Source organism: Argiope bruennichi, chromosome 5, assembly GCF_947563725.1.
Source record: "Argiope bruennichi chromosome 5, qqArgBrue1.1, whole genome shotgun sequence".
Lineage (NCBI taxonomy): Eukaryota > Metazoa > Arthropoda > Arachnida > Araneae > Araneidae > Argiope > Argiope bruennichi.
In genome coordinates this window covers 133,901,082-133,926,708 of record NC_079155.1, presented here as the reverse complement: position 1 = coordinate 133,926,708, position 25,627 = coordinate 133,901,082, and the positions used below count along the sequence as shown (strand labels likewise).

General features: G+C 32.4%; 1 protein-coding gene across 1 annotated transcript in view; it reads right to left on the bottom strand.

Moving 5' to 3' along the window:
- The window catches only part of LOC129968987 (multiple epidermal growth factor-like domains protein 6), a 442,865-nt gene that overhangs the window by 91,246 nt on the left and 325,992 nt on the right, over positions 1 to 25,627 (bottom strand). Inside the window, exons 13-21 of the mRNA XM_056083379.1 lie at positions 23,166 to 23,291; positions 22,786 to 22,908; positions 21,348 to 21,470; positions 17,558 to 17,680; positions 14,789 to 14,911; positions 8,372 to 8,494; positions 5,975 to 6,097; positions 3,548 to 3,670; positions 398 to 517 (exon numbers count right to left, since the gene is read on the bottom strand). Coding sequence (XP_055939354.1) covers positions 398 to 517; positions 3,548 to 3,670; positions 5,975 to 6,097; positions 8,372 to 8,494; positions 14,789 to 14,911; positions 17,558 to 17,680; positions 21,348 to 21,470; positions 22,786 to 22,908; positions 23,166 to 23,291 — 1,107 coding nt within the window. The remainder of the gene's footprint in view (positions 1 to 397; positions 518 to 3,547; positions 3,671 to 5,974; positions 6,098 to 8,371; positions 8,495 to 14,788; positions 14,912 to 17,557; positions 17,681 to 21,347; positions 21,471 to 22,785; positions 22,909 to 23,165; positions 23,292 to 25,627) is intronic.

Genomic DNA, 25,627 nt, shown 5'->3' with positions numbered 1-25,627 from the left:
TATTTTTACTATCACTATCCAAATTTATTTTTCACAACATCTTCGATACCCATTAAGTTTAGATTGAAGGGTTTGTTGACAGGCAGGTTCTGAATGTAAATAAGAAGAGTATGCTTTTATTTTTTTAAAAAAAAGTTGTATTTTTTACATTTGTTAACATTTAACATTTACAGCTTGCAGGCGTACTCGGCTCTTATCAAAGTAAGCGCGCTCTCATTCCAACAAATTTCTTCCACAGATGCTCAGTGAAACATTCAACCACAAATCTCGTACAAAAAAATTTTTTAGATACATATTAGCAATGAATCACTATCGAATATGGCTATAACTATATTTATGAGTTCGGAAGTAAATTGTATTTTTAAAAGAGCATTGATTCTTTTATCGCAATACTCACTGTAACATGTGCTTCTGTCCGCTCCTAGTTCGTATCCAGACTTGCAAGAACACTCGTAAGATCCCGGGCTGTTCCGGCAAATATGATCGCACGGAGTATTTTCTTCGCATTCGTCGACGTCTAAACAATAAAATGTGTTTATTTAAATCACAAATTCAAATACAGTATAAAGCATTTTATTGTGAAGGAAATTTTGGATTCGGTGCTTCGCCAACAGAATATAACAGTATATATTTAGATTAGTCAGAAAGTTAGCTGCACTGCTTCGTAAAAATTTTCCGTCAAAGGCTGTTTTGAAGCAACACTTGAGGTATTTATCGTGTGACGCTTTCAAGAGACAATTTTAGTTTTTCTGATAATCAGTCGCAAACATATCTCAACAGCTGCAAATGGCGTTGAAATCGGAAATGCATTTAATGATTCGATTTTTATGGAAAAAAAGGTGTAACTGCACTGAAATTTACCGGCAATTGCATGAAGTATATGATTAAAACGCATTGTCACGCCAATCTATTGGGAAGTAGGGCAACATGTTTGTAAATGGATGTACAGATATTAATGACGTTGATCGCGAAGGACGACAAATTTTGAAATCGCTACTCGTTTGAAGGAATACATTGTTGCAAACAGATACATAACAATAGACGGAATTTCAAATGAACTGGATATTTCTTATGAAAGTGTGCATAAAATTATTGCCGATCATTTAAATTTCATAAAATTTGTACTCAATGCGTGCCTCGTCTAGAGTGCCTCGTGACGCAGGAGCATGAAGAGAAGCGTTTTGAAAATGCGTTTGAATTTCTGCAACGTTACCAAAAGGAAGGAAAAGAGCTTTTGGAGAATATTGTGGCCGGTGATGAGACTTGGATTCGCCATTTCTTACCTGAAACGAAACATTCCACCTCCCTAACTTGAAAAAAGTGTTGAATTGCTCCATCAGCGGGAAAAGTGATGATAATACTATTTTTCGACAGAGAAGGTTTGGTGCCTACAGAATTCATGCCGAAAGATGAAAAAAAATAATAATAATAATACATCTTCTTATTGTGAAATGCAAAAACGATTGCGAAAAGCACTTAAAAATCGAATTCTAGGCAAACCGTCGAAAGGCACTGCGCTCCTGCATGACAATGCAAGACCGCATGAAACAAACGTCCGAATTTCTGAAAAGATTTAGGTGGAAAGTGTGGGATCATTCTCCTTATAGCTGAGACCTTTCACCTTGTGACTTCCATGTTTTTTGGTCCCATTTAAGAAAAACTTTCAAAGCGATGATACCACTCGGATGATGATGCAGCCCAAGAATGGTTGTTGGATGTGATTTTTTTGCAGAAGGCTTGTCCTACTTCACAACAAATGCTTGAACAACCAAGATAATTGCGTTTAAAAGTAAACTTTGAATGGAACTTTAAAATACACATAAAGCTTTTGTAAAATTTCTATCCTGTTTTGTTTTTTTACGCAATGCAACTAACTTTTGGACTGATTCTCGCATTATATATATTGTAGAAAAACAAATGTCATTAGTTTTTAAGTGTGAATTTACTGACAAATTTATTTTATTAATAGATTTTTAAAATCAAATTGAAATTGTCAGTTAATGTCTTTACTTTTCTCAACTGTCATTCAATCAGGAACAAATATGAATATACTATTGATAAATATCGTTATTATTGATACTTCACGTTACAAAAATACATGCAAATGTTTACTAATTGCCAACAGTCAAGCGCTTTGCGAGTCTGTCTATAAATGATTTACAATGACTTTGAAAATCAAACTGGCAAACTCCATCTGATGTGTGCCTATTGATAAATATTCAGTCTTAAGTTGTTTGCACAGATGACGGATTTTTCCGCACCAAAGAAAGAATTGATGTCACTGCTCACAGAAACCTAGCCTTTGCACACGATCGGCAGTACAATCGTCACCACCATCGCACGTAACTCATTTCAAAGCAGAACATGTGAGAAACGTTTCGCGTAGATATTTTGTTTCAAGTATAGGAAGGGTTTCCTGGTAAAATATCCAAGACATAAGGACATTCTGATCGCTACGACAATGACAATGGACAACTGTACAATGTACGTTTCTTATTTAACACGAGTTATCTAAACCAACATGCACTCACATCTTACTTTAGAGCATTTTCGCCTTAACTTTCTGGAAGGATAACGGCTTACGTTGCCGTTTTTCTATTGATTGGACAAGAAAAGCAATATGTACGGTACACGTTCTCCATTTGTTTAAAACTAGACATATATACCACACAATCATAACATCACGCAAACTCGAAATCTGTTGCACATCAATGGCTACAACTAGACTCCTAGCAACAAATTAATATAACAGTTGAGACTGTGAAATAACCCTTGCTTCCAGCGCCATCAAGAGAAGAAATTATGAATTATTAACTAGCATTCTAATACACAAATTGAAAAGAAAAATTAAATACGTTACACTCCACATAAAAAATAATTTTAAACATTGTAAAGAGAAGAAAAAGGGTCAAAACAGGAGTGTGTGTGTGTGCGATTCATTTTGGAGCAGTCAGTCCAATACATTTATCTTTCTTCAGGAGGATATGACTTATACATAGGGCAGAACACATCTATTCGCATCAGAACACAAAAGCGAAAGTTACTGAAATTTTTACTTAATGGTTTTACAAAAAGATTCTTATAGGGATTTCTTTGACACATGTCAACTCAGTAATGGGAATCTTAGGTTTCTTTAGAATCAATTCCGTGGGCGTTAGAAATTTTTATCCCTGTTCTTGAAACTCAAGAGCTGTATTAATCATTTATTTTTGAAAATGCATGTTGGAAATAAAAAAAAGTGGTATTTCGATCAGGAAATCATAGAAAATTTTAGAATAAAGTAATATCGACTCATTTAAAATTTAAAAAAAATAGGAAAATTGGGATTTAAGAGATATGAATGCAAAAAACAGTTAGTGTTAATGCGATATTTTGAAGCATCATTTTTGAAATAACTCAATGATATTTTAAAGGAACAGAAAGTAAAAATAACTTTAAAAAATTACTTTATGACCGACATCTTTCATTTTTAAATTTTCATTCAAAATTTACTTGAAACAAATAAGTCTGTACATTTCCAAACGAGGACTTTTTGTTGGCTACTCACCTCTGCAAGATTTTGAGTCTTTCATCAGCGCATATCCGGGATTGCAGGTGCACTGCGCAGAATTATGAGACCAAGTGCACACGTGTTCGCAGCCTCCATTCAACACACTGCAAGGGTCCACCTCTGGAAATAAAATATAAATTTTTGTTTACAGTTTAAACCTGAACAAATATTTCGAAAAATGCATGAAAAACATAAAGTCAATGCAGTTGCCTAACGAGTTCCCGAATCTCCCTCGCAATGCGAAGAGAAACAATTTATTTCAGAGGAATCCATGTCAATGCAGAAAAAAGAATAAAGGCCCTCAAATTTATAATAATGTCAATTATTTACAGATGCATATTTTTTATAAATTATTTAGACGTTTGTCTTTGAGCTCATTTCAAAATTTCGCGAAAATGAAAGACAGCATTATCGTTAAATGAAGTTATAGCGAACATAGCTACTGACTTATAAGAGTGATGTTTCTCAACATACGATACAATAATTCCCCATGCTTTCAGCATCTCCCGTACTTCGCTGGAAGATTATTGCTCTGTTGACATTATTATTTCCTCATATCCTGACAAAACCGCCACTGCACATTTTTTATATGCCACAGAATGCAGCTCCATCGGCTCTTCAATTGTCCTGGCCATGCTCTTTTACCAGGTTATCGCTGTCTTCTCTAGCCCAATAATCTTGGCCAGAGACCCCAAACCCCTCGATGTCCCGTTCACAGAATCATCGGCCAATACTTCTCCATGCGGTTTTCCTCAAACAAGAGCTCAACATAGATTCACACATGGCCGATCCAGCATCATGGCGTCTCCTCGCCATTCATTCTGCGAAATATCGCTCGTTAAGGAATCACTTTTTTTACATTTTGCTTTGCTCATTATGCGAAATGAGAGCTCTGACTGCCATTCTCCCTATGAAATGATTTGCGAGTGATTTCCAATCTTCTCTTGTCACTAATTCTTTTTCTTTTCCTTGACATTTTTCATACATATTAGCTATGAAAATAATCTATCTTTTTTTTTTTTTTTTCAAATCGCGCTTTTTTTTTATGTATCAATATGCACCCTTTCTATTGCTAGACGAAAAAGCATTTTTCGTCTAGCAATAGAAATCCTTATATATTTTCAAAAAATCAAATTTGGATACGCAAAATATGAAATAAACTAATTCAAATCTACGGAAAGGTTTTGGTTCACAATATTAAAATGAAAATTTAGGCATTATGACTCAAAGAATTTTTTTTTTCTTTTATCTTAAATATTACAAATCTAGGTGTGTTTTTTATTTCTGAATTAGGACAAATGCGAATGTATTTTGATGCAAATCGATACCAACAAAATTACCAATGCGTAGTTTCATAGAATGCTTTACACAAATAATAATAGTGTTGTGCAGTTTTTTTTTTTTTTTTGAAAATTAGCAGCCATTTTTAAAAACAACATAATTTTTTATTGCAGGGTTCAGATAGTTTTTTTTAAAACCGATAAGAAGATAAATGATTAAATTAATGTTAATCGATAGTTTAAAAGGTTCCAGGCATACATCATATTGGGTCGTGCGCGGAAGTGAACAGATCATTGGTGAACATCAAATCTAGCAACATCAAATTAGCGGCTGAACTTCTTATAACTTCGAAACGAAAAATATTTTTCATGTTAATAAAGTACTTAATAAAAAGTTGATAATTCGGTGTGTGTGTGTGTGTGTGTTTAAAGTATCACGAAACTTGTTAGGACAGATTACAAAGCTAGGAAAATGGAATTTAAAATAATTATAATTTGAAATTCAAATTCAAAATTCAAATTCAAAGGGATTTGTCACATGCACATATAAGAACACAAAAGCAAATTTTCATCAGAATTAAATTTTCTTCTATTAGAAATTTCAATCTAGGCTCATCTATTTCATATTCTCTTTTTAAATTAAAATTTAATTTCAGAATGATCTCAACCAAATCGGAAGCAGTCCGTATGTTGGAATGAGATCGCCAAACAAGATCCTTTTTGCGCCTATTTTTCTGTTTAAATGACGAACAATGGGTTTAGTCAGGAAATGTATCCCCCCCCCCTTTTTCTTTTCATTTTTTTTTAACCTTTTTGCACTGTGTGCAAATGCTTGTCAGACGTTTGAATAAAATATTCTAAATTTATCCTGATTGTCAAAAAATTAAATGACTGTACTCGGATGGATCATCACATCTTAAATATTCTTGAATCCGGAAAACGAAACTATCTTAGAATTTATCGTAAAATTTATTTTAGAGAAGACATAGCGTCTTATTTAGATTTAATTTATAAATATACAATATTAAATTTAAAAAAATATTTAATCAAAGGAAACTGAACATAATTAAACATTTTTAGTTCATTCACACGACGGATTTAGATATCGGTTTGGTGAGATTTCGGGACGTTGAGTCGTACTTACTTTTGCAGGATATTCTGTCCTTCTGCAAAATATATCCTTCTCGACAGCCGCAAAGGACGGACACCTCTGAGGATAGGCATATATGCTCACAACCGCCATTGCCGATGGAGCAGGGATCCACTTCTAAGACAAGCCAAAAGATTTATTATTCCTTAATCTATAAGCCAGGGCCGTCTGTAACGGTTAAAAACATCCCCGCCCTTTTGATCTGTGTCATTATCGAATGCAACACATCTTAAATTCTGTTTTAGTGTTAACCAAACATTAAAAGTCAATGGATTTTTTTTAAGTGATTGGTTTATCGATTTGCGAATAAAGCTAAACATGAATAAAAATGAGTCGTGGGATCAGCACCATCCTATGTGACGTGACTGAAAACAATTTTGACTCACTAAACTTGAACTGTGAAATCCGCTGATTAAAATTTTAAAATCAGACCTTATAATTTTAAAACACATGCTTTTATAAGATTATATTTGACGGCTCATTCAAACATCTTTTCAATTCTACTTCTATTAACGTAATAAACAGTAGAATTTATTTTAATTGTTTGGTCTTCAGTGTTTGATTTATAAATCATTATTATTACTATTGCAGAATCTTAAACATAATTTTTCCCCCTCTAATTCAATTATAAATGGCAGTATTCACATAGAACTAAAATTTCTTTCAATCAATTGATTGATTGACAGTATTGATGTAACGATATTAATAATTTTATGGTTATAGAGAACATACAAATGTAAAAATTTGAAAACTCTAACACATCAGGGAAATGACATCTGAAGAAACTTTGACCAAATCTAATTAGATAAAAGTGTGTAAAAATGCATGCATGCTTTTAGCGAGAGAATAAGCTCGACGGCAATGAAATATGCATAATAATCGCAGTCATTCATTAACTATAAGCTTCAGTTTTATAATATCCTGCACACGTGAAAGTGTAGAGTGCTGATCATGACCAGATATTAAATTGAATCGCCTTATCGGTACACAAAATTATAACACTATGGTTTAACAGAAAATATGCCTGCTGATTTTAAGGACCCTGAAAAACGGTATAAAAAATATTAAATCGTTCGTTATTCTATCGTTCAAAAACAAATGGAATAATCTGAGCATCATTTAGAGAAATTATAGAGTGGCGTTATAGAGTGGATGGTTTAAAATAATTCAAAACAGACAAATTGATAAGTCAGTGTTGCTTCGAAATAGGATGTAAAATATAAGGTCTATATTAAAACTTGAATTGGGATGGATTTCTAATATTATTACATGTGTATCTGATTCCTGTATCCCCTAACAATAAAGCAGAATATATATGTGTGTCCTGAAGCGTCATTTTTTTTTTATATTTCAAATCAAGCGAATTTTTATTTAAGAATTCAAAGACATTTTATCGTTTTTCCTTGATAACTAAGGAAAATATTACAGCATAAAATAAAATTTTCATAAAATTGAAAAAAAAAAATTATCTTAATTGTCATGCATTTTTTCTCTTATTTTAATAATTTTAAAATATATTTAAAAAAATAATTTTCAATATCATAATGAAATGCAAATAATTTCGATAATTATTAAAAATACTTCACCCTAGATTTTCTTCTGTTATCGATAACCAAGAACGAAAATGTTGAGTTTAGTTTTCCCTTTTTTCTATTCCATTTTTTTAAAAAAACTTATGACTTTTTGTTGAAATGTTTATCTGTGGGTCTGTTGTTAATAAAAATGTATTCTCTTTAAATATTAATTTAATTTGGCGCTAGCAGTGAAGTCATTAAGATAAGAACTCACGGAACATTCATAAGACATCAATGACTTTTTAAAGCTATGTTTTTTATAAATGCAAACAATGTTTTTTCAGCTTTTCACTCTCAGCGCTATCAAAATATCTGGGAGAATTTTCCCCTCTTTGACAGGAAAGTCGTCTCTATTTTGCAGATCTCCGAGAATTATATAACGAAAAAAATCATACACAGCTTTGCCATGAGATTGTAAATTTTCTAAAAGTTATTTTACTTTTTGAGAGACATTTTATGCCATAAATCAAAATAAAGGTAAATTGAACAAATAAATATTCGATAAACATGGAAAAAGATTGCAAATACAAATAATTTAAGAAATTTCTATATTATCCAATATTTTGTAATTATGAAACTCATTTTTTCAGATTTCAATATTTATTTATTTATTTTTTCAAATTAACAAGCTTTAGACAAATATTTTGAAGCCTCAACATGTTCGAATGAGTTATTTTTATTTTAGATTAGCAAGCTCCAGATAAAACAATTTTTAGATTAACAAGTGAAAGATGCGTGTTTCTTATAATAGTTTTCTTATTGTTTTTAAATACTATCTATGTCTAATAGCAGAAAGTTTCAAAAAGACCCATCTCACTTTTGCACGTTTTTCCATCTGACTTGAGAGCGTATCCTTCATGGCACTCGCATAACATGGCATCTTCGATGAGCCGACATATTTGTTCACAGCCTCCGTTCTCTAATGAACATGGGTCCATTTCTGAAATTTGTATTAAAAAAATTATATAATCATTTAAATCCATTCTCAATCGATGACGAGTTAAGTGACACTCGACATCGATTCAATAGGATTTCCGGTCTAAATTCAACCGAAAACCTTAAACTATTACAACCAGCCAACTTTAACGACCAGTAAGGCTCAAAAGGAATCACTTCAACAGTCACAATGACATATGGTGAGGCTGGATGACCGGACAGTAACCATGCGGGATTCTGTGAGCGACGCATAAGTAATATGTCCGAAAGAGACCTCACCATCCATTCCCTTCATTTTATTGTGTAATGCTAAGATTTCTCACCCTCGGGAGTGAGGTGAGCCTGCCGGAGGACTTCTGTTAAATGAACTCTAGTATAACACTCGTCACTTCAAAAAAGGACAAAATGAACATTTTTAATTCAACCTGTTTACATTTACCTCTGCGTATGTTCCATTTTAATTTCGCCTTTTCTAAAATTCCCATTTTAATATATGATAAATAATAATAGCTAATATAAGCCAGCAATGACTTCACGAACTGCTCCACAATTCGGTTTACAAGCCTTGTGATAAAACTATGTGGTGAATTTCACCCATTTTTTGATTATCTTGTTACCATGCAGGCGGAAAGGGAGGGGAACAGATTTCCTACATACGAATCCCATTCGAAATTTTGGTATAAAAAAGTAGCATACCAAATTTATCCATCCTATCTCCTTACGTTTCTGAGTTATCGTGTTCGAAAAAAGAAATAGAATTCCAACAAAGATTTTTGTGGGATTTAGAGATGTCATAAACGCAGGGGTCACCAAAATGTTGAGGTCTCATTTTTTGACGCTTACAATACCTTTTCTTCATATGCATAAAAGAAAATAAGAAATCAAGGCATATTTTTTTTTTTTAACATTTCTACCCATTAGAGAAAAAGAAAAAAAAATTTAAGGTATAATGAAGAAACGGCTCAATATTAAATGGGACGTCTTTCGAATACGTTTCAATAAATGGGTGGAAAGATAACTTGTTAAAAAAAGTTGTTGAAATCGGTTTTTATAAATTTTTTGAACAATTATGTAGTTCCAGTTTTTTAAAGACTTTTCTTAAATACCAGAAACGCTAACCAATACTTTCAGGACTTCCAATTCTAAGGAAAAAATGAAACACACACTCACACACACACACACACACACACACACACACAAAAAAAAAAAACATGACGTCACTCTCGATGCATAAAAAAAATGATCAGAAACTTAAAAATTATCCCCCGAATAAATAAGTATCCAATTAAAATGGTCAATCTGCTATGCAACTTACGGAATGAAAACATGAAGCAGAGCAATGACTCTCTCACATTCACTTCGGTTTTATTTATCAAATATTAGTTATGGACTGTAGAAAAATCGCATTGGGAATGCGCAGTTTGCCTCATAAGTATGCAAGCTAAAACACCGGCGTGAATGATTACCATGAGCATGATCTGCTCTGTTGGCATTGCATACGTTGAAGCATCAATAGACAAATTCGAGACAAGCGCACATCTATAAATGAGATTCTTTTGGCAGGAATTTTTTTTTTAGTTGTTATTCTAGTCACTGACTGAAATGAATAAATAATGTTTAATCATCATATTCCTACTAAAACTTTAAAAAAATATCAGAAAATTAATGAAAGGCTGAGGGCAGTGGATGGAGATAGAACATAGAAGGAAATAGCTCTTTTGCAGAAGATGTGTCATTTTGATTTCTATAAGGATGAGGGAAGGAAAAAGCAAACTGTCATCTCTAGTACTTTATTGATAAATTTTTCAAATGATTTCTGATGAACTGAACTTGTAAAAAAATCCCCAACGAACGCAATTCTGACAAAACATATCGAGATTGGGAAAACTGTGCGCAAAATTCGTTCTGCATAAACAACAGAGAATTGCCCGCAAGTTTCCGACTTATTTCTGTCAATGCTCAGAAGCATCTTCTCTTTCCTCCAGGCTTTAGTAAGCCCAAAGTAATTTTCTCTGTCCTGAAATGCAAAATCGTTGTTTGGGTCAATACAAAACAACGAAGAGGCAGACGGAGATTTTGACCTTGCAAAACTTCCAAAGACATTTTAAATAATAGAAAACGGGGATTGTGAGTAAGTTTACACAGGGCCAGTGAACAAGACGGCAAAAGTTTCTTGGGTGACAGAAAGCATCTACAAAAGCAATATTCGTCATAGAATGTTTGATCAGAACACTAGCAGTAAGAAGTTAAAAAGTAGTTTTCCACTATCACATTTAAAGAATTAACATAAGAATGGAAAAAGATGCTTCAGAAAACTTTTTATTCATGGGAATAAGATGTACAAAGAAATTTCTCAAAAGAAAAAGATGCAATTGATGTACAAAGAATTGCTCGAAAAAATCTTCAAAGAAAATGCTCAAAAGATTTTCCGCCAGCTACAATGCAGGCTTCACACCTGAGGCATAGGTAGTAATGTACATTTATGAAAACACCAGGCATTTTCCTAATATCGCTGGCAACAAGGAGATCCTAGCAATTGGATCCAACACGAAAGATCGGGAGATCTTGGTAGCCGAAGTATACCAAGTAGTATCTCGACCAATCTATTTATTGCCCAGGGAATGTTGCATCTAAAGTGTTCCGCAGAACCAAATTGAAAAGTGCAAGCGCAACATCGTGCTGGAAGCACATCCTCGACCTGATGCGAGTTGGAATCGGCAGCAACAGCTCCGTCAACACCTCTCGCCTGTATGTGTGATACGATTCGCCGTCCAGACGGTGTGGCAGAAGGTGCGGACCAATCAAATGGTCATGAAGGATCCCTGCCCAACCATTTATGGAAAACTGCCGCTAAAATGAATGCGGGTCCGTAGATTCCCACGTGTGTGAGTTGTGGGTGTTAAGTGCATTCATCGGTAAACACATTATGTGCACTGAAATCTGACTGCGTTACATTTTACTGGAGGAATCAATGTGCAAAATCGACACGTGGCCGATTGTCCGCCGGTAACAACGTTTGTTCCTTTTGTACCTTATAGGGGTGTATTTTTCCTCATGTAGCATTCACCAAACAGTTTTTTGAGACACGTGCAACTTCTCGCGCGCTACATCCCGGTTGATCATCCACCCTGCGTAGAATGTCCTCTACAAGTTGTGGCGTTCTGACATTCTTTTCACGGCCCGCGTCTTCTTTGGACAGGGCAAAGGATTCCGTTTCGGACAGCCACCGATGCAAACTCTCAAATGTTTTCTTATCTGGTGTGTGTCTCATCGGAAACTGTTCCCGGTAAAGTTTCCGTTCCTTACTCGCATTCCCAACACGAAGCATATCTACCTTTTCATAATTCGCATAACCAGTCAGCATCTCAGAAATCCACGTTAGATATGCCCGTTGGAATTCTGAAAGGGTTCCGCCCTAATTGGGTTACCTCCGGTCGTAGCTGTTGCAGTCAGATGCGTGTAGGGATTGCAATACCGGACCAAAATTTCAATATCGGTATTCGGTATTTTTGAAATCTTAATACCGGGATACCGGTTTTAATACCGGTATTAGAAATTTTAGAAAAGGAATGAAAACACAGGTGTTTCTTTGTTTTTTCTTTGTTTTTTTCTGGCAGTTATGTTAGAGAGTGTAAATATCACAAAAAATAATTTGTAACTTATAAACTTATAACTTATTTTATTCTTAACTTATAACTTATTTTATTTATCGCTAATTCTAATTTTTGTTGAAGAGCCAATTCCTTTTCACTATCGACAGTAGTGACATCATAATCTTCGATAATTGAACCGAATTCTTCTGAATGTGGATAGGTTTGTGGGTTAAAAAATTTTAAGAAAATTTAATCTAAACTTAATCAGATTTAAATTGGTTCTTTTCTTCTTTTTCATTTTCATTTTTAAAATCACTATAATTATGTAAATACCATACGACATTTTCTATTTCGGTATGCCTTTCTTCTGTGCGATTTTTCAATGTAATATATAATTCTTCAGATAGTGATGTGTGCTGTTCTTTCAGTGACTGCAACATGAAATTTATTGTTGCATTAGCTGTTAATAAATTAGAATCTCTCCCACATAATGCCTCAATAGTCAGTTTTATTGGAAGTAGAGCTCACACAGTTCTGGATATTAAATCGGATTCACTATTTGAAAAATTAATTTACAGGTTTAAGTCGATTATTGCTTTTTGGATTGGATTTCGCAGTTTCAAAAACCGTTCCATCATTAGACGTAAACTGTTCCAACGTGTTTTAGAATCTAATATTAACATATATTCTGTTTTATTTTCAGTTAGTATATATTTAAGTAATATATCCTTTTCATAGGGGAACGTTTAAATATCTTAACAATTTTTCGAACTTTATAAATTATAGGAAGCAATTCTTGATAGGTTAATATTTCATCCTCATTAGCAATATCTTCTTCAACAATTACATTGTCATAGTCTTCAGTGTCAATATCACTCTCATTCTCTTTTCAAAGTTGGAATCCGAAGTTTCTATATCCACAGTATTTGGATGTTCTTTATTTTGTTGGTATAATACTCCTAATTACTCCTAATAGAATTCCATGTGCATAGCACAACTGCTGATTTGCACCAATCAACTTTCCAACTTTTTTCATAATTGTTACTCCATCAGTTGTTATGGATACAATATTTTCTTTCAGGGATAATCCATGTTTCGCTAATTTAGATTTAAGCAATTAATTAGCTAATTAATTTCTCCCGTTAGGGAGACATAAAAACAAAAACGTATACTATTTTGCTATGTTCGCTATACCTGAACATATAATGGAGACAATTTTAAAAATTTCCAGCAAATACCGAAAAACCGGTATTTAAACTTGTGAATACCGGTATTACAAAATTGTACAAATGGCTTAAAATACCCGGTATACCGGTATTGCAATCCCTAGATGCGTGGCTAGAACTGTTGTATTAGTCTGATGATACACGAGAAGGACAAACTTCAGAAAAATGAGATTTCGAAATTATTAAATAAAGGAGATGTTTCTGGGTCTTTTAAATTTAGGGTCAGGATTATATATATTTATTTTCTTAACTGCTTCTTTATCATTAGTTTCCAGAATTTTATGAAAGTTTACTGAGATTTTTTTGATTACTTCTTTAAAGGACTAGTGCTTTCCTGATATCGGTGTTTTTCAAATACCATTTGGCATTTGCGATTCTTCTGATTGTTAATATTAATTGCGTTTCAATTATTTTTAAATTAGATTTGACCGCAAACCCCAAGCAGGGCAAGTGTAAGTTAGTATTTGACGCAAATATGAAGTGAAAATAAGCATTTTTGACATCTCTATTCCTTTTTTTAATTGATTCCTTAATTTAATTTTTTAATTCCTTTTTTGAGAAATTAGGGCGGGGGCGGGAATTCACACATTGCTCCTCGAAATCTGTTTTTAAGATTTGCGATTTAAAAGTTAAGCTTTATTTATTTATTATTTTTTTTATTATTATTATTAAGAATGATTCCTGGATATTTCCATTCCTGAGACAGTGGGATAATTTGTTTGCTAATTTCTAATGTAGGAAAATTCCTTTTTCTCTTTCTCCTGAGGAATAGAACTGCTGATTTTGTGGCATTCATTTTTATTTTTCCACAATCTAAACCCTCCAGGGATTTGAGGTGTCTGTTGAAAGTTAGCCGTATGATCTTTGGATTTTTGTTTTTGGCCGGTATTGCCGTGTACTCAGCATATAAGCAAAGTAGTGTGTTAAACTGTTTGGGTATGTCGTTGATATAACATTTGAATATTACTGGTTCTAATTTTGATCCTTGGGGGATTACAGCTTTTACATTTTTTTGTTTCGTATAATTCATTCTTAACTCTTACCTTGAATTTTCTATTTTTTTTTTTAAATAAGAGTCAATTAATTTTATAAAGTAGGGGCAAACTATAAAAAGCTTTTTGTATATCTAAAAATATAGCACCAGTTTTTTTTTAATTTAAAAATCCTTCAAATATATGTTCGATTGCTCTTATTGTTGACGATAGATGCGAGCACCGACCTCCTTTACAACGTCACCTATACTTTCTATGGCGAATATTACTCGTGCAGATGCATTCTTCACCCAGTAAAGTTTTGCCGTCTTGTTAAGACTCAACCTGTATGTTGAGGAAGTATCACTCACTGGGGCAGTTACATGCAATGTGAAACTATTATTATTACTTCGCAAAGTGTTTCTAAACAACTTCGAATTCTTCTATAATGCAAACGATGTTTGGAACACGCTATCAGAAGCAAAAGCGAGTGCCTAAAATACCTTACTTTTGCATGAAGTGCCATCCTCCAGCAGGGTGTAACCTTCCCGGCATGCACACCGCACTACATCCGAGTCAGACAAACACACCTGAAAACAGCCTCCGTTTCCGTTTTCACAGGGGTCTATTTCTACAATTGCACAGGAAAATAATTTTTCACTTGAGTCATTTTGTTTCTTTAACGACACAAAAAAAGCACTACAATAATATAAATTCCCAAGCTTAAGATATTAAAAAATAACGGATTATTCAGAGATTATTCATATTTAATTTGTCATTCGCCGTCGATATGGGATTCCTCCGAATTTATTTTAAGATGATTTACCGCCCTTCTCTAATGTAATGAAGCTTTGAGGTCTATCAAAAATCCGTCATGTATGTAGGCCCGGTGCAAGTGAACTCTAACATCTTTCCTTGTATCTTGATTAGAGGCGGAACTAATTCAAGTGCTGCCCTCGTCATCTAGCCATGGTCCAAAATAACGAGGTCAGTATCAAGCTTCCTGCAGCCCTCGAATTTCTTCAAAACAGGATGATAATTTTAGCCGGAGGATGCCTGCCAGGGTTCCGACTGAAACATTCCGTCTCCGTGAAATTTAAGGCAAATAGAAAGTGTCGCAGCTAAATTTGAAAATAGAACCATACTTTTACGACCACCAAATTCTTTCTCTATTAAATTCAAATTTTTTTTTTAACAAATCGTTCATTTTCTTGGCACAAAGCTTAATTAACAAGTCGTAAACCATTTTTATCCTTATTATACTTTATTTCATTGTCTGAATGAAAATATCCGAATTTTTTAAGCATGAAATGTGACATTCTAACCTACTGACAGTCTTTATGGCCCCTTGAAAAATAAAGCTATACAATTTTTTGGCTTGTGTAAAGTTTGTAGATACAGAATTTTGATGTCAGTCCACTCGTTCCCTCAAGCGGTAGAGTTTCGCTCACTCATTTGTTTTCAATGACAATACATTATTTTAATTTTGAGAATTTGGTTATCAATGAATTGCTTAATTTCAATTAAATTATGATTCTATATAAATAATGATACCAAAAATTAATTTTGGAAGCATATTCTCATAATATTTATAACAATCGATTGCGAAATATATTTAAGGCAATGATAATAGAAATAAAAAAAAAGTTTTAAAAATACGCTTTTATTAGCATACTAAAAAGCAGAAAATAAATTTATCAGACTAAAGCATGAAATTACGAGGCGTTGAAGACACTATTGTAAAAAAACAAAGCCTCAAACGAATATCATAAGAAATAAAATACTTAATTGTATATTAAAAATGTTTTGCTAAAATAAAAATATAAATTAAAAAAATCTGAATTTATATTAAAAATTAATTCAATGTGATTAAAATTTAAATTTGCTTAGAATATTTTTATCAGCGTTGTACGCTTTTGTTTCTACCCTCAGATTTTTTTGAAAAAAATTCATTTACTTTTAGTATAACGATAAAAACGCGAATTTTTCGCCCCTTCATTTTTTTTTTATTTTTTATTTTTAGCTAATGATTAAAGTAGAAGATTATTTTTAGTACTTCTAAAAAAGTATTTGCTTGACCTCCTTCCTAATATATTAAAATATTTGCTTGACCTCCTTCCTAAAATATTTGCTTGACCTAAAATACTGAAGGAAATGATACTAAGAGTGAAGTAATCATAGACCGATTATTCCGAATCGCCCGAAGATCCACGGAAAAACTTGAATGACCGGACCGACGCAACAGCAACATGGTGGGAACTGTGGTTGAGTCCTAAGGGCCATCACCGGCCACGGTACAACCTCTCTCTAAGGAAGTGCGTCTCGTCATCGATAGGAGGTAGCCACCCCCCCCCTTTTCGTAAACCTAAAAAGGGGGTCGAGAACCAACCACCATGCCGGAAGCCTCTCATCTTCAATTACGAGGTCCCCACGTGGGACCCAAGAGTGAGGTAAATTAAATTCAGCAAATCAATAATTTTAATTTGAAACAGGTTTCCTCTAAAAAATATCTTTGAAAAATCGACACAAAATGTTTACACGGAATATGCTACTAATTTAAAACATAGAGTCTGTTGTATAGAATTTGAAGGCGCAATTAAAAGTTATTCAGCATAGAGCTCGTATCTGCTCTCGAATTTGCAAAAATAAAAAATAAATAAATTCGTGTTTTTACCTTCCACGATCATACTCCGTTCCATGTTATTCATTTCAAATATAAGAATAAGCCTTTTCTGTTCCGAATAAAGTTTATTATTTTCGTCAAAAAATATTCACCACTACTTTAATTTTAAGAATCAGTACTGGAAGAAAAGAGCATGCTATAATATAAAAAAATGTTCAACGAGAATGCTAGCTTTCGAAAAAATCATATTCTTGTGTAAAATACGCATACATTAGAATCCTCTCACTCTCTTTTACTTGCAATTAAATAATTAACTGTAATGAATTTTTTTAAATTTTCAGTTATTTTCAGTATTTATAGTATATGAAAAAGTTGATCATACTAATATGAATAAATTAATAATAAAAAAAAGATTTTAAGAAAATAGCGAAACCCACCATACATATTTCCTCTTCCTGTTAAAAAGGAGTCATTTTTAGATATAAATACATTTAATTTTATTAATATTAATTTTTTTTTAATTTTAGAATTTGGCCTAACCGTTTCCATTTTTTTTTTTTTTTTTTTTTTTTCCCTCGATGACTGAAATTCACAAAATCAAACCATTTCAAATCGAAACTAAGTACCTGTGAATAAGTGAAAAATAAAACTCACTTTGACACGCCTTTCCATCCGCGTCTAAAATGAACTGCGGATGACAGTCGCACATTGCCACTCCGTTTTCAGATTTGCAGATGTGATCACAACCTCCGTTAGCTTGTAGGCAAGGGTCCACTTCTGGAACAAAAGCATTCGCCAATTAAGGAAATAGTGAAACCATTCTCTTTCCAAGTGAACCAAAAAGTTTTAAAAAATTTACTTGTCATCTACTAAAAATCCAAATTCACTTGAAGGTTCGAAAAAAATGAGAGGCAGAACAGGGTCATCTGATTTTTTGAATCAATTTATATCAAATGTTTTCATTTCATAATCTTCAAAGATTAAAAAAAAATTAGTGTTTTTTTTTTTTTTTAACTTTATGAAGACTTAACCCTTTGCACTCGGATGATTCAATCACCATTCGAAACGGTGCAACATTTTGACGTTTTATTTATTTATTTTTTCAATTTTGATTGTAAAAATGCCTACAGAATGGTAAAACGACGTATATTCATTTTTCAGGCAAATTCAACTTAAAACAATTGTATGAATTTATTTTTTGGTGTAATAAATAAATAAACAAATCCATGTATTAAGTGAGTAATTATGCATCGAATTACTTTACCGAGTGCAGAAGGTTAACTAGAAATTTTAGCAAAAAAAAAAAAAAAAAAAAAAAAAAGCACACCTTCATTACTGAATTAAATAGAACTATTGGTTTTTATTTTTATAATCTTCCAGATATTAATATATAAATCAATAATACAAATATTAGGGATACATAGAATAAAATTCGTAACAAATTCTCAGCCAAGCAGAGTCATAAACGTGAAATCATAATTTAGTTATATTCATCAATTAACTAGCACTAAAGCATTGACAAATAATAAAATAATATATTATCGTCATGAGCACACGGGTGTAAAAATTTCAAAATTCTATAAAATCAGGAAAGGAATGAAAAATCTATCATAAAATTCCAACTTTGCAAAAAAATTAAAAAAGAACCCTGATTAAATAAAAGGGTGCAAAACTAAAACAAGTATAATTGAATATTTATGTTCCTATCAAACAAAAAAAGGTTAAAAAATTAATAAAGTGGCCGATACTTTCACAACATTTTTTAATATCGACTGAAAATAAAAGACTGAATTCACTCGACACGACTTTTTAGTTTTACATTAATTCATGACATGCTACGATCAAATATTTGCTTATTTTTTTTATTTCGCCACCAATGGAAACGTCCTCCAACATTAAAATGACTCTGCTCCACAAAATAAACAATTTCTCTCGCTTATGAATTACTAGCCGCCTTTGGCGACCAGCCGGTTCGCCAATCTTAATGCACGTTAAATTTTAGTAATTAAATATTTTATGGAACTCCCGTTATAATTACTTCTTCATTAAAATATTTTAAAACTTCAAATTTTAATAGTCATATAATTCACTCATAATATTATAAAGGCCTTCAGCCATAACGTAATATGTATCTCTCTAATTTTCTGTTAGCTCCCGTAGAATTTATGCTTTAAATTAAAGTGGAAATGATTAAACTGCAATAAATATAATAATATTTTTTTTTACTGAAACGAAGAATTTTTTTTTAATATGAGTACTGAAAACAGAGTCGCTGAGTATTTAAACCTTATGGGCACTAACCTTATGGGAGTATTTTTCTTAATTTATATAATATCTCAAGAAGTTTTCAATAAAATTTTCTCAGATTCATTATGAACAGATCGATTAATTAACAATATTTAGTTTTAAATGCATCAAACACTAAAAAAATAAACAGAATCGTTTGAAATAATCTCTCGAAAACATATTAAACCTTCGTATCCGTTGAAAATAGTTGTCAACAATCAGAACACAATGCGCATGCGTGAATTTTTAACTCCAATTATGGTAACGCAAATGCTGGAATTTTCTACTCCAGTTGGGGAAACGCTATGCAGATTAGAAATTTTTATTCTGTTTTATTTTAATTCAAAAGTACTTCAGAATGCATCTGAAAGATCGATTAATTAACAATGTTTAATTTTAAATGCATCAAACATTAAGAAAATGAACTGAATCCTTTGAAATAATCTGTCGAAAATTTCTTAAGCCTATCCTCTTTAGCGTGGGAAAAAGACCTGAAGCCTTACTCATTTGGCGGTAGGGAAATGAAAAGTTTTTTGGCGGGAAAGTTAGTTTTTAATTAATAATTGAAATTCTAATTAAAAATTCAAAAAAAGGTATCCCAGGTGCACATTCCCGACCTCCAAGGTATGCATGGGCCAAATTTGGTAGCTGTAGGTAGAACGGTCTGGCCTGTAGAACGCCAACACATACACACGCACACACACGCACACACACACACACACACATTGAGCTTTATAAATGCACTAGCCGCCTTTGGCGACCAGCCGGTTCGCCAATCTTAATGTTCGTTAAAATATTAATAATTAAATATTTTATGTAATTCCTACTTTAATATCTTATTCATCAAATATTTTAAAGCTTCAAATTTTGATAGTCATGTAATTCACTCTAAATAATATAAAGTCCTTCAGCCATAACATAATATGTATCTCTCTAATTTTCTGTTAGTTTCGGTAGAATTTATGCTTAAAATTAAAATGGAAATGACTAAACTGAAATTAATATAATAATATTTTTTACTGAAACAAAGCATTTTTTTTTAATAATATTACTGATAATAGTCACTGAGCGTTTAAACTTTATGGGCACTAAAGAATATCTTTCTTAAGTTATGTAATATCTCAAGAATTTGTCTACAAAATTTTCTTAGATTCAACATGAACAGATCGATTTATTAACAATGTTTCATTTTAAATGCATCAAACTTTAAGAAAATAAAATGAATCGTTTAAAATAATCGGTCGAAAACAGGTTTAAAAAAACTACTTAAAAAACAATGTACTTAAAACTGTAAGCATATACAAAAAAAATATATAACTAACATAAATACAATTTAATTAAAAAAGCATGCAACTAACCTAAAAGTAATTTAAATCATTGAAAACAGGTTAAAAAAAACTACTTAAAAACCGATGTACTTAAAACTATAAGCATATACAAAAAATATATAACTAATATAAATACAATTTACTTACAAAAGCATGCAACTAACCTAAAAATAATTTAAATCATCCGTTGATAACGGTTGTCATGGCAACAATCAGAACACAGTGCGCATGCTTGAATTTTCTTCGCCAGTTACGTTAACGCAAATGCGTGAATTTTTCTACGCCAGTTGGGGTAACGCTATGCAGATTATACATTTTTAATTTCCTTCATTCTGTGTTATTTTAATTCAAAAGTACTTCAGAATGAATCTGAAACATGGATTAATTAACAATGTTTAATTTTAAATGCATCAAACATTAAGAAAATAAACAGAATTGTTTGAAATAATCCGCCGAAAAATATTAACCCTAGCCTCATTACTGTTGGGAGAAAAAAAGACTGAAGCCTTACTCATTTGGCGGTGGAGAAAGTGCAAGATTTTTTTGGCGAAAAAGTTGGCGGTGGGGAAAATGGAAGATTTTTTTGGCGGGAAAGTTAGTTTTTAATTAATAATTAAAATTCTAATTAAAGTTCGAAAAAAGGAACCCCAGGTGCACATTCCCGGCCTCCAAGGTATACATGTACCAAATTTGGTAGCTGTAGGTCAAACGGTCTGGCCTGTAGAGCGCCAACACACACACACACACACACACACACATTGAGCTTTATTATAAGTATAGATTAAACAATTGGATAAAATTCGCAATTCTGAAGCAAGATGATCATTTACTTAGGCATGATTTTCCATCTGTGTCTAAAACATGCTCCGGATGACAATCACAGGTGGCAGTTCCGTTTTCAGATCTGCAGATGTGATGGCAACCTCCATTATCTTCCAAGCAAGGATCCACCTCTGGAAGATGCAAAGAAAAGAATAAGTTACTCTATTCTCATTCAACTGACGGCACATTTGTTCACAAATGAGTAAATGCATCAAATAATATGTATCTTAGAAATACACACCTAAAATAATTTTTTTTATATACATTTCAGAATTTTGTCCAATATTTAAGTTTTTTTTTTCATTTAAAATATACTACAAAAGTAACATGTCATTATTCAATCAAGTTGAACCACAAAACATTACTCTGGGACATTCAATGCATATTTATTCACTCAAAAAGATGCACCATCTTGAATGGTGGGTGAGAGTGCAGAGGGTTCATTTAAATCATCCTTCCGAAAAAATCCATGGCGTACTCCGATTTCTTTATGTTTATCAACACCGTAACCGAACATTATTTTATAAAAGCATGTTTGAAATTTACGTATATACTTGTCCAGATTCACAGAATATTTTTCACCCATTCAAATGTGTATTTCATTTGGAATATTAAAACGAGTTATTGAAACTAAATCTGCAATCTTAACATTTATATTAAATATTTAAAAAGGAACAAGATCTCTCGTTTCATCAACAGCGAGCGTATTTGGAAACTTTTATCCGTATTTGCAATGGATCTATTTGCAATCATCGACAAACTACCGGCGACTCAAAACTGACGGAGGCAGAGCAGAAAACTGCACTCAGCTTAGAAAAGCATCTGCGTTCTCAGGGTAGTTTTTTATTCCCTTAGTACCTGGATTAGTTTGTCTCCCTCGAGAAATGAATTAACTTGTTATGCAGCAGAAATGGTTTCTATTAATACATTTTTTAGCACTGGAGATGAGAGATAAACATTTGAAATAAGTTATTTTTCCATTTCAATTCTCCAATGAACAGGAAATCTCATAAATAGCGAACATCCAAGCGAGGGATGGTTTTCATTATCACACTGAAAATTACTTTCGAAATAATTTTAGCGTTTTTAAACCTATTGTAATAAATTTTCCTTCCCTTTCTCACCTCATTTATGAGTTTTTCTCTCGAACTGAAATAGAAATAGCATTCATTTATTAACTGAATGGTGAGGAACTTTTTATTAACTTGTCTAACGCGAATAGGAGCAGTTGTTTCTCGATCTAATTTTGAAACAATTTATCCGATACTATCAACTATTTTATGGTTTCGAAACGGGTTTTTTTTGTAAGATACATCCCGAGTGGAAAATATGTTTTACGATTAGAATCATCGAACTTTGGCGCGGATAAAGAAGTGTTCGGATCGAGGTTTTCCTTGCGTTAAAATTATACGCCCTTTATCATTTATAGACCCAAGTACAACTTACTTTTGCAGGTCGTTCCATCCACGTCCAAAACATAGTTTTCTCTGCATGTGCACACAGAAATCCCTCCATGTGAGTGGCAAATATGGTCGCAACCACCATTTTTGTGGGCGCAAGGGTTGTATTCTTAAAAAAAAAAAAATACAATTCTTCACGAAATATCAATATTTATTTAAAACATTGATTCAATTGCTATAGTAAAACTAGTTATTCCCCATCCGTGTCAATTGAATGTTAGCAATCTATGCCATTCCCTTTCATTCTTCTGCACACTTCGTAACTTCAGAACTGCCGCTCCATATTGTCATCTCATTTAATCTACTTACAATTTCTTTTCAAATCAAAACAACGAAAATCGAGTGAAAATGAAACAAAAAGAGCACCTTTGCATGTCTTCCTGTCCTTTCTGAGGATGTATCCAGGTAAGCAATCGCAGCGAACAGATGCGCCAGTCGATCTGTAGCAGAGCTGCTCGCAGCCGCCGTTGTCCACGGAGCAAGGATCCGCCTCTGCAAAGAGATTATTCCCAAACTGTAGGTCCTTCATAAACTGAATTAAAAATAGTTTCTTTAAAAAAAGCACTTTATTCGTTGTTTTCAAAATAGATTTTTTTTAATCCTTTTCATCTTTTTTTATCTTTATTATTTAAGTATACAGAATCCTGAAATCATTTTTAATTCACTTTAACGTGATGTATTTAGTATAGAATAGTAATGTATTCAGATGAATCGATGAGTTGATTATTAAATTCTGAGAAAATTAAAACAGGGTATTGTCACCAAGAACACAAAATTGTACTTCATTTCAAAAATTGGGTCTGTGAGGATGTGAGAGAAGGATAAATGACAAATGATCCGCCCTTCAAAATGAAACAATTCAAGTTAAATAAAAGCCTTTCATTGACATTTTATTAATTTTAATAATTAAGTTCTTTCTTTTTTTTTCAGATTGACTCCTTTTACTTTCTTGTATGCAGAATATACAAAGAGAAAGAATTGTAGTCGTTAAAAAAAACCGAACCCAAGATTTTGATGAATCTCCGGCCGAAAAACGCTTTTTTTTTTTTTTTTTGTTGTTGTTGTTTTTGGAATCATATATATTTCTCAGTACAACTCACAAACGTTTTGAGCTAAATGGATGAAATTTAGATGGATTATTTACGCAAAATTTGGAAATTTCTATCAAATTTTGGACGAAATCCCCTCAAAGGAAATATATCCGGATGTTCTAATATAAGTTAACGCAATAACTACAAAACGAAGGGAGTTCGTTCATCTAAATTGTAGATTCCTGTCATATTCGAATTAAAATCATTCAAAGAATTGACCGTCTGTCGGTCTGTACTTTCACAGAAGTGTGAATACAATGATTTAAACATATAAAATTTAGTATCCGATATGACTACAATTATAATTCGATGTCTCATTTTTGGTTTCCTTTGATCAGGAAAAATGGTGGCCAAAATACACGTTCAACGTTTTGGTGCGTTAGTATTGAACACCGTCTCAGCGATGAACCGTCAAAGATACCGCATCATTGGCTCACTTGAAACTAATTTTTGCCAATGGGTGATTGATAGTACACAAATACATTTCAAAAGTATTCAAGAAAGTTAAAAGAAGACTACACCCCTGGTTAGTAATATAGATCTGACCATAAAACCAATGTCAGCCGAATAGGTAAAAATATATGTAAATTCATCAGTTCGAAATAATGGTCCTTGTAACGAAAGATTTCAGTAGAACACATCACGCTAAAGAATTTTAAAAATCATCTGTTTAAGGAAGTTTCGGAATGGCAGTGAGATAAAGTTACTTTTACATAATATCTTACCAATTCAGATTGAGAAATGATTTACACATGCCTCTTAATTTTGTAATAAGTTGCGAAACTTTCAGTACAACTCGAATATTTTAGAAGAATATAATAGAATATTATTACATAGGTCGCTCAAAAAACTAATACTCAATCCACTGTAGCAGGATAATGGAACATTCCTATCACTGAAACGCAACTCTGGGAAACCAATGTCATTATCACATAGTCCGTTTTTCTACAAAAAAGATTTCAAACTATCCGGTACTTATCATTATCGTGTTATAGTGGATTGAGCATGGAGGTTTGATCCATTTTTATATATATATATATAGAATGAAAACATAATATGTCGCTTAAAACTTAACTAATCTGAAATTTCATAAAAATTTATATTTAAAATTTTAATCTTATTTCCCTACATCTATTTAGATTCTCAATTTTATATTCCTTAAAAATTCTTACTTACTTAGATAAAACTACAAAAATTTTAAAAGTATAGATTTTTCTTCTTTTAAGAGTTTTTTCGTTAAATGTGATGCCCGAAATTGTAACTTATGCTCAATAGTATTTTCAAATTAGATGGGTTTTTTTTAATAAATTCAATTAAAAGATAAATATACAGTGACTCCCAAAATTGAGTATACACTCTACTCTTTCTTCTTTAATTTTATTCTTTTAGATCTTTCTATCTAGGGCTAATATTTATAAGAACGACAAAATATACATTAACAAAAGTATTAGGCTAAAACACAAAACGGAGGAATCAATAATATTTTTATTACAGTCATTTTTATGTCAAAGTTACAAATTCCAAAGTCTCAAAATCGAGTATACATCTATCAAAATCTGTCAACAAGAAGAGAAAAAGATAAATTAATATTTTGTTGCATATCCTTTTGCATTTAGAACAGCTTGTAAACAGTGTGGTATTGAGTTGACAAGACTTTGAGTTGTTTCGCCGGATATTTTCGACCATTCTTCTTGTAATACTCTTTTTAAGTGTTCCTTGCCCCTAATATCGTGTTTT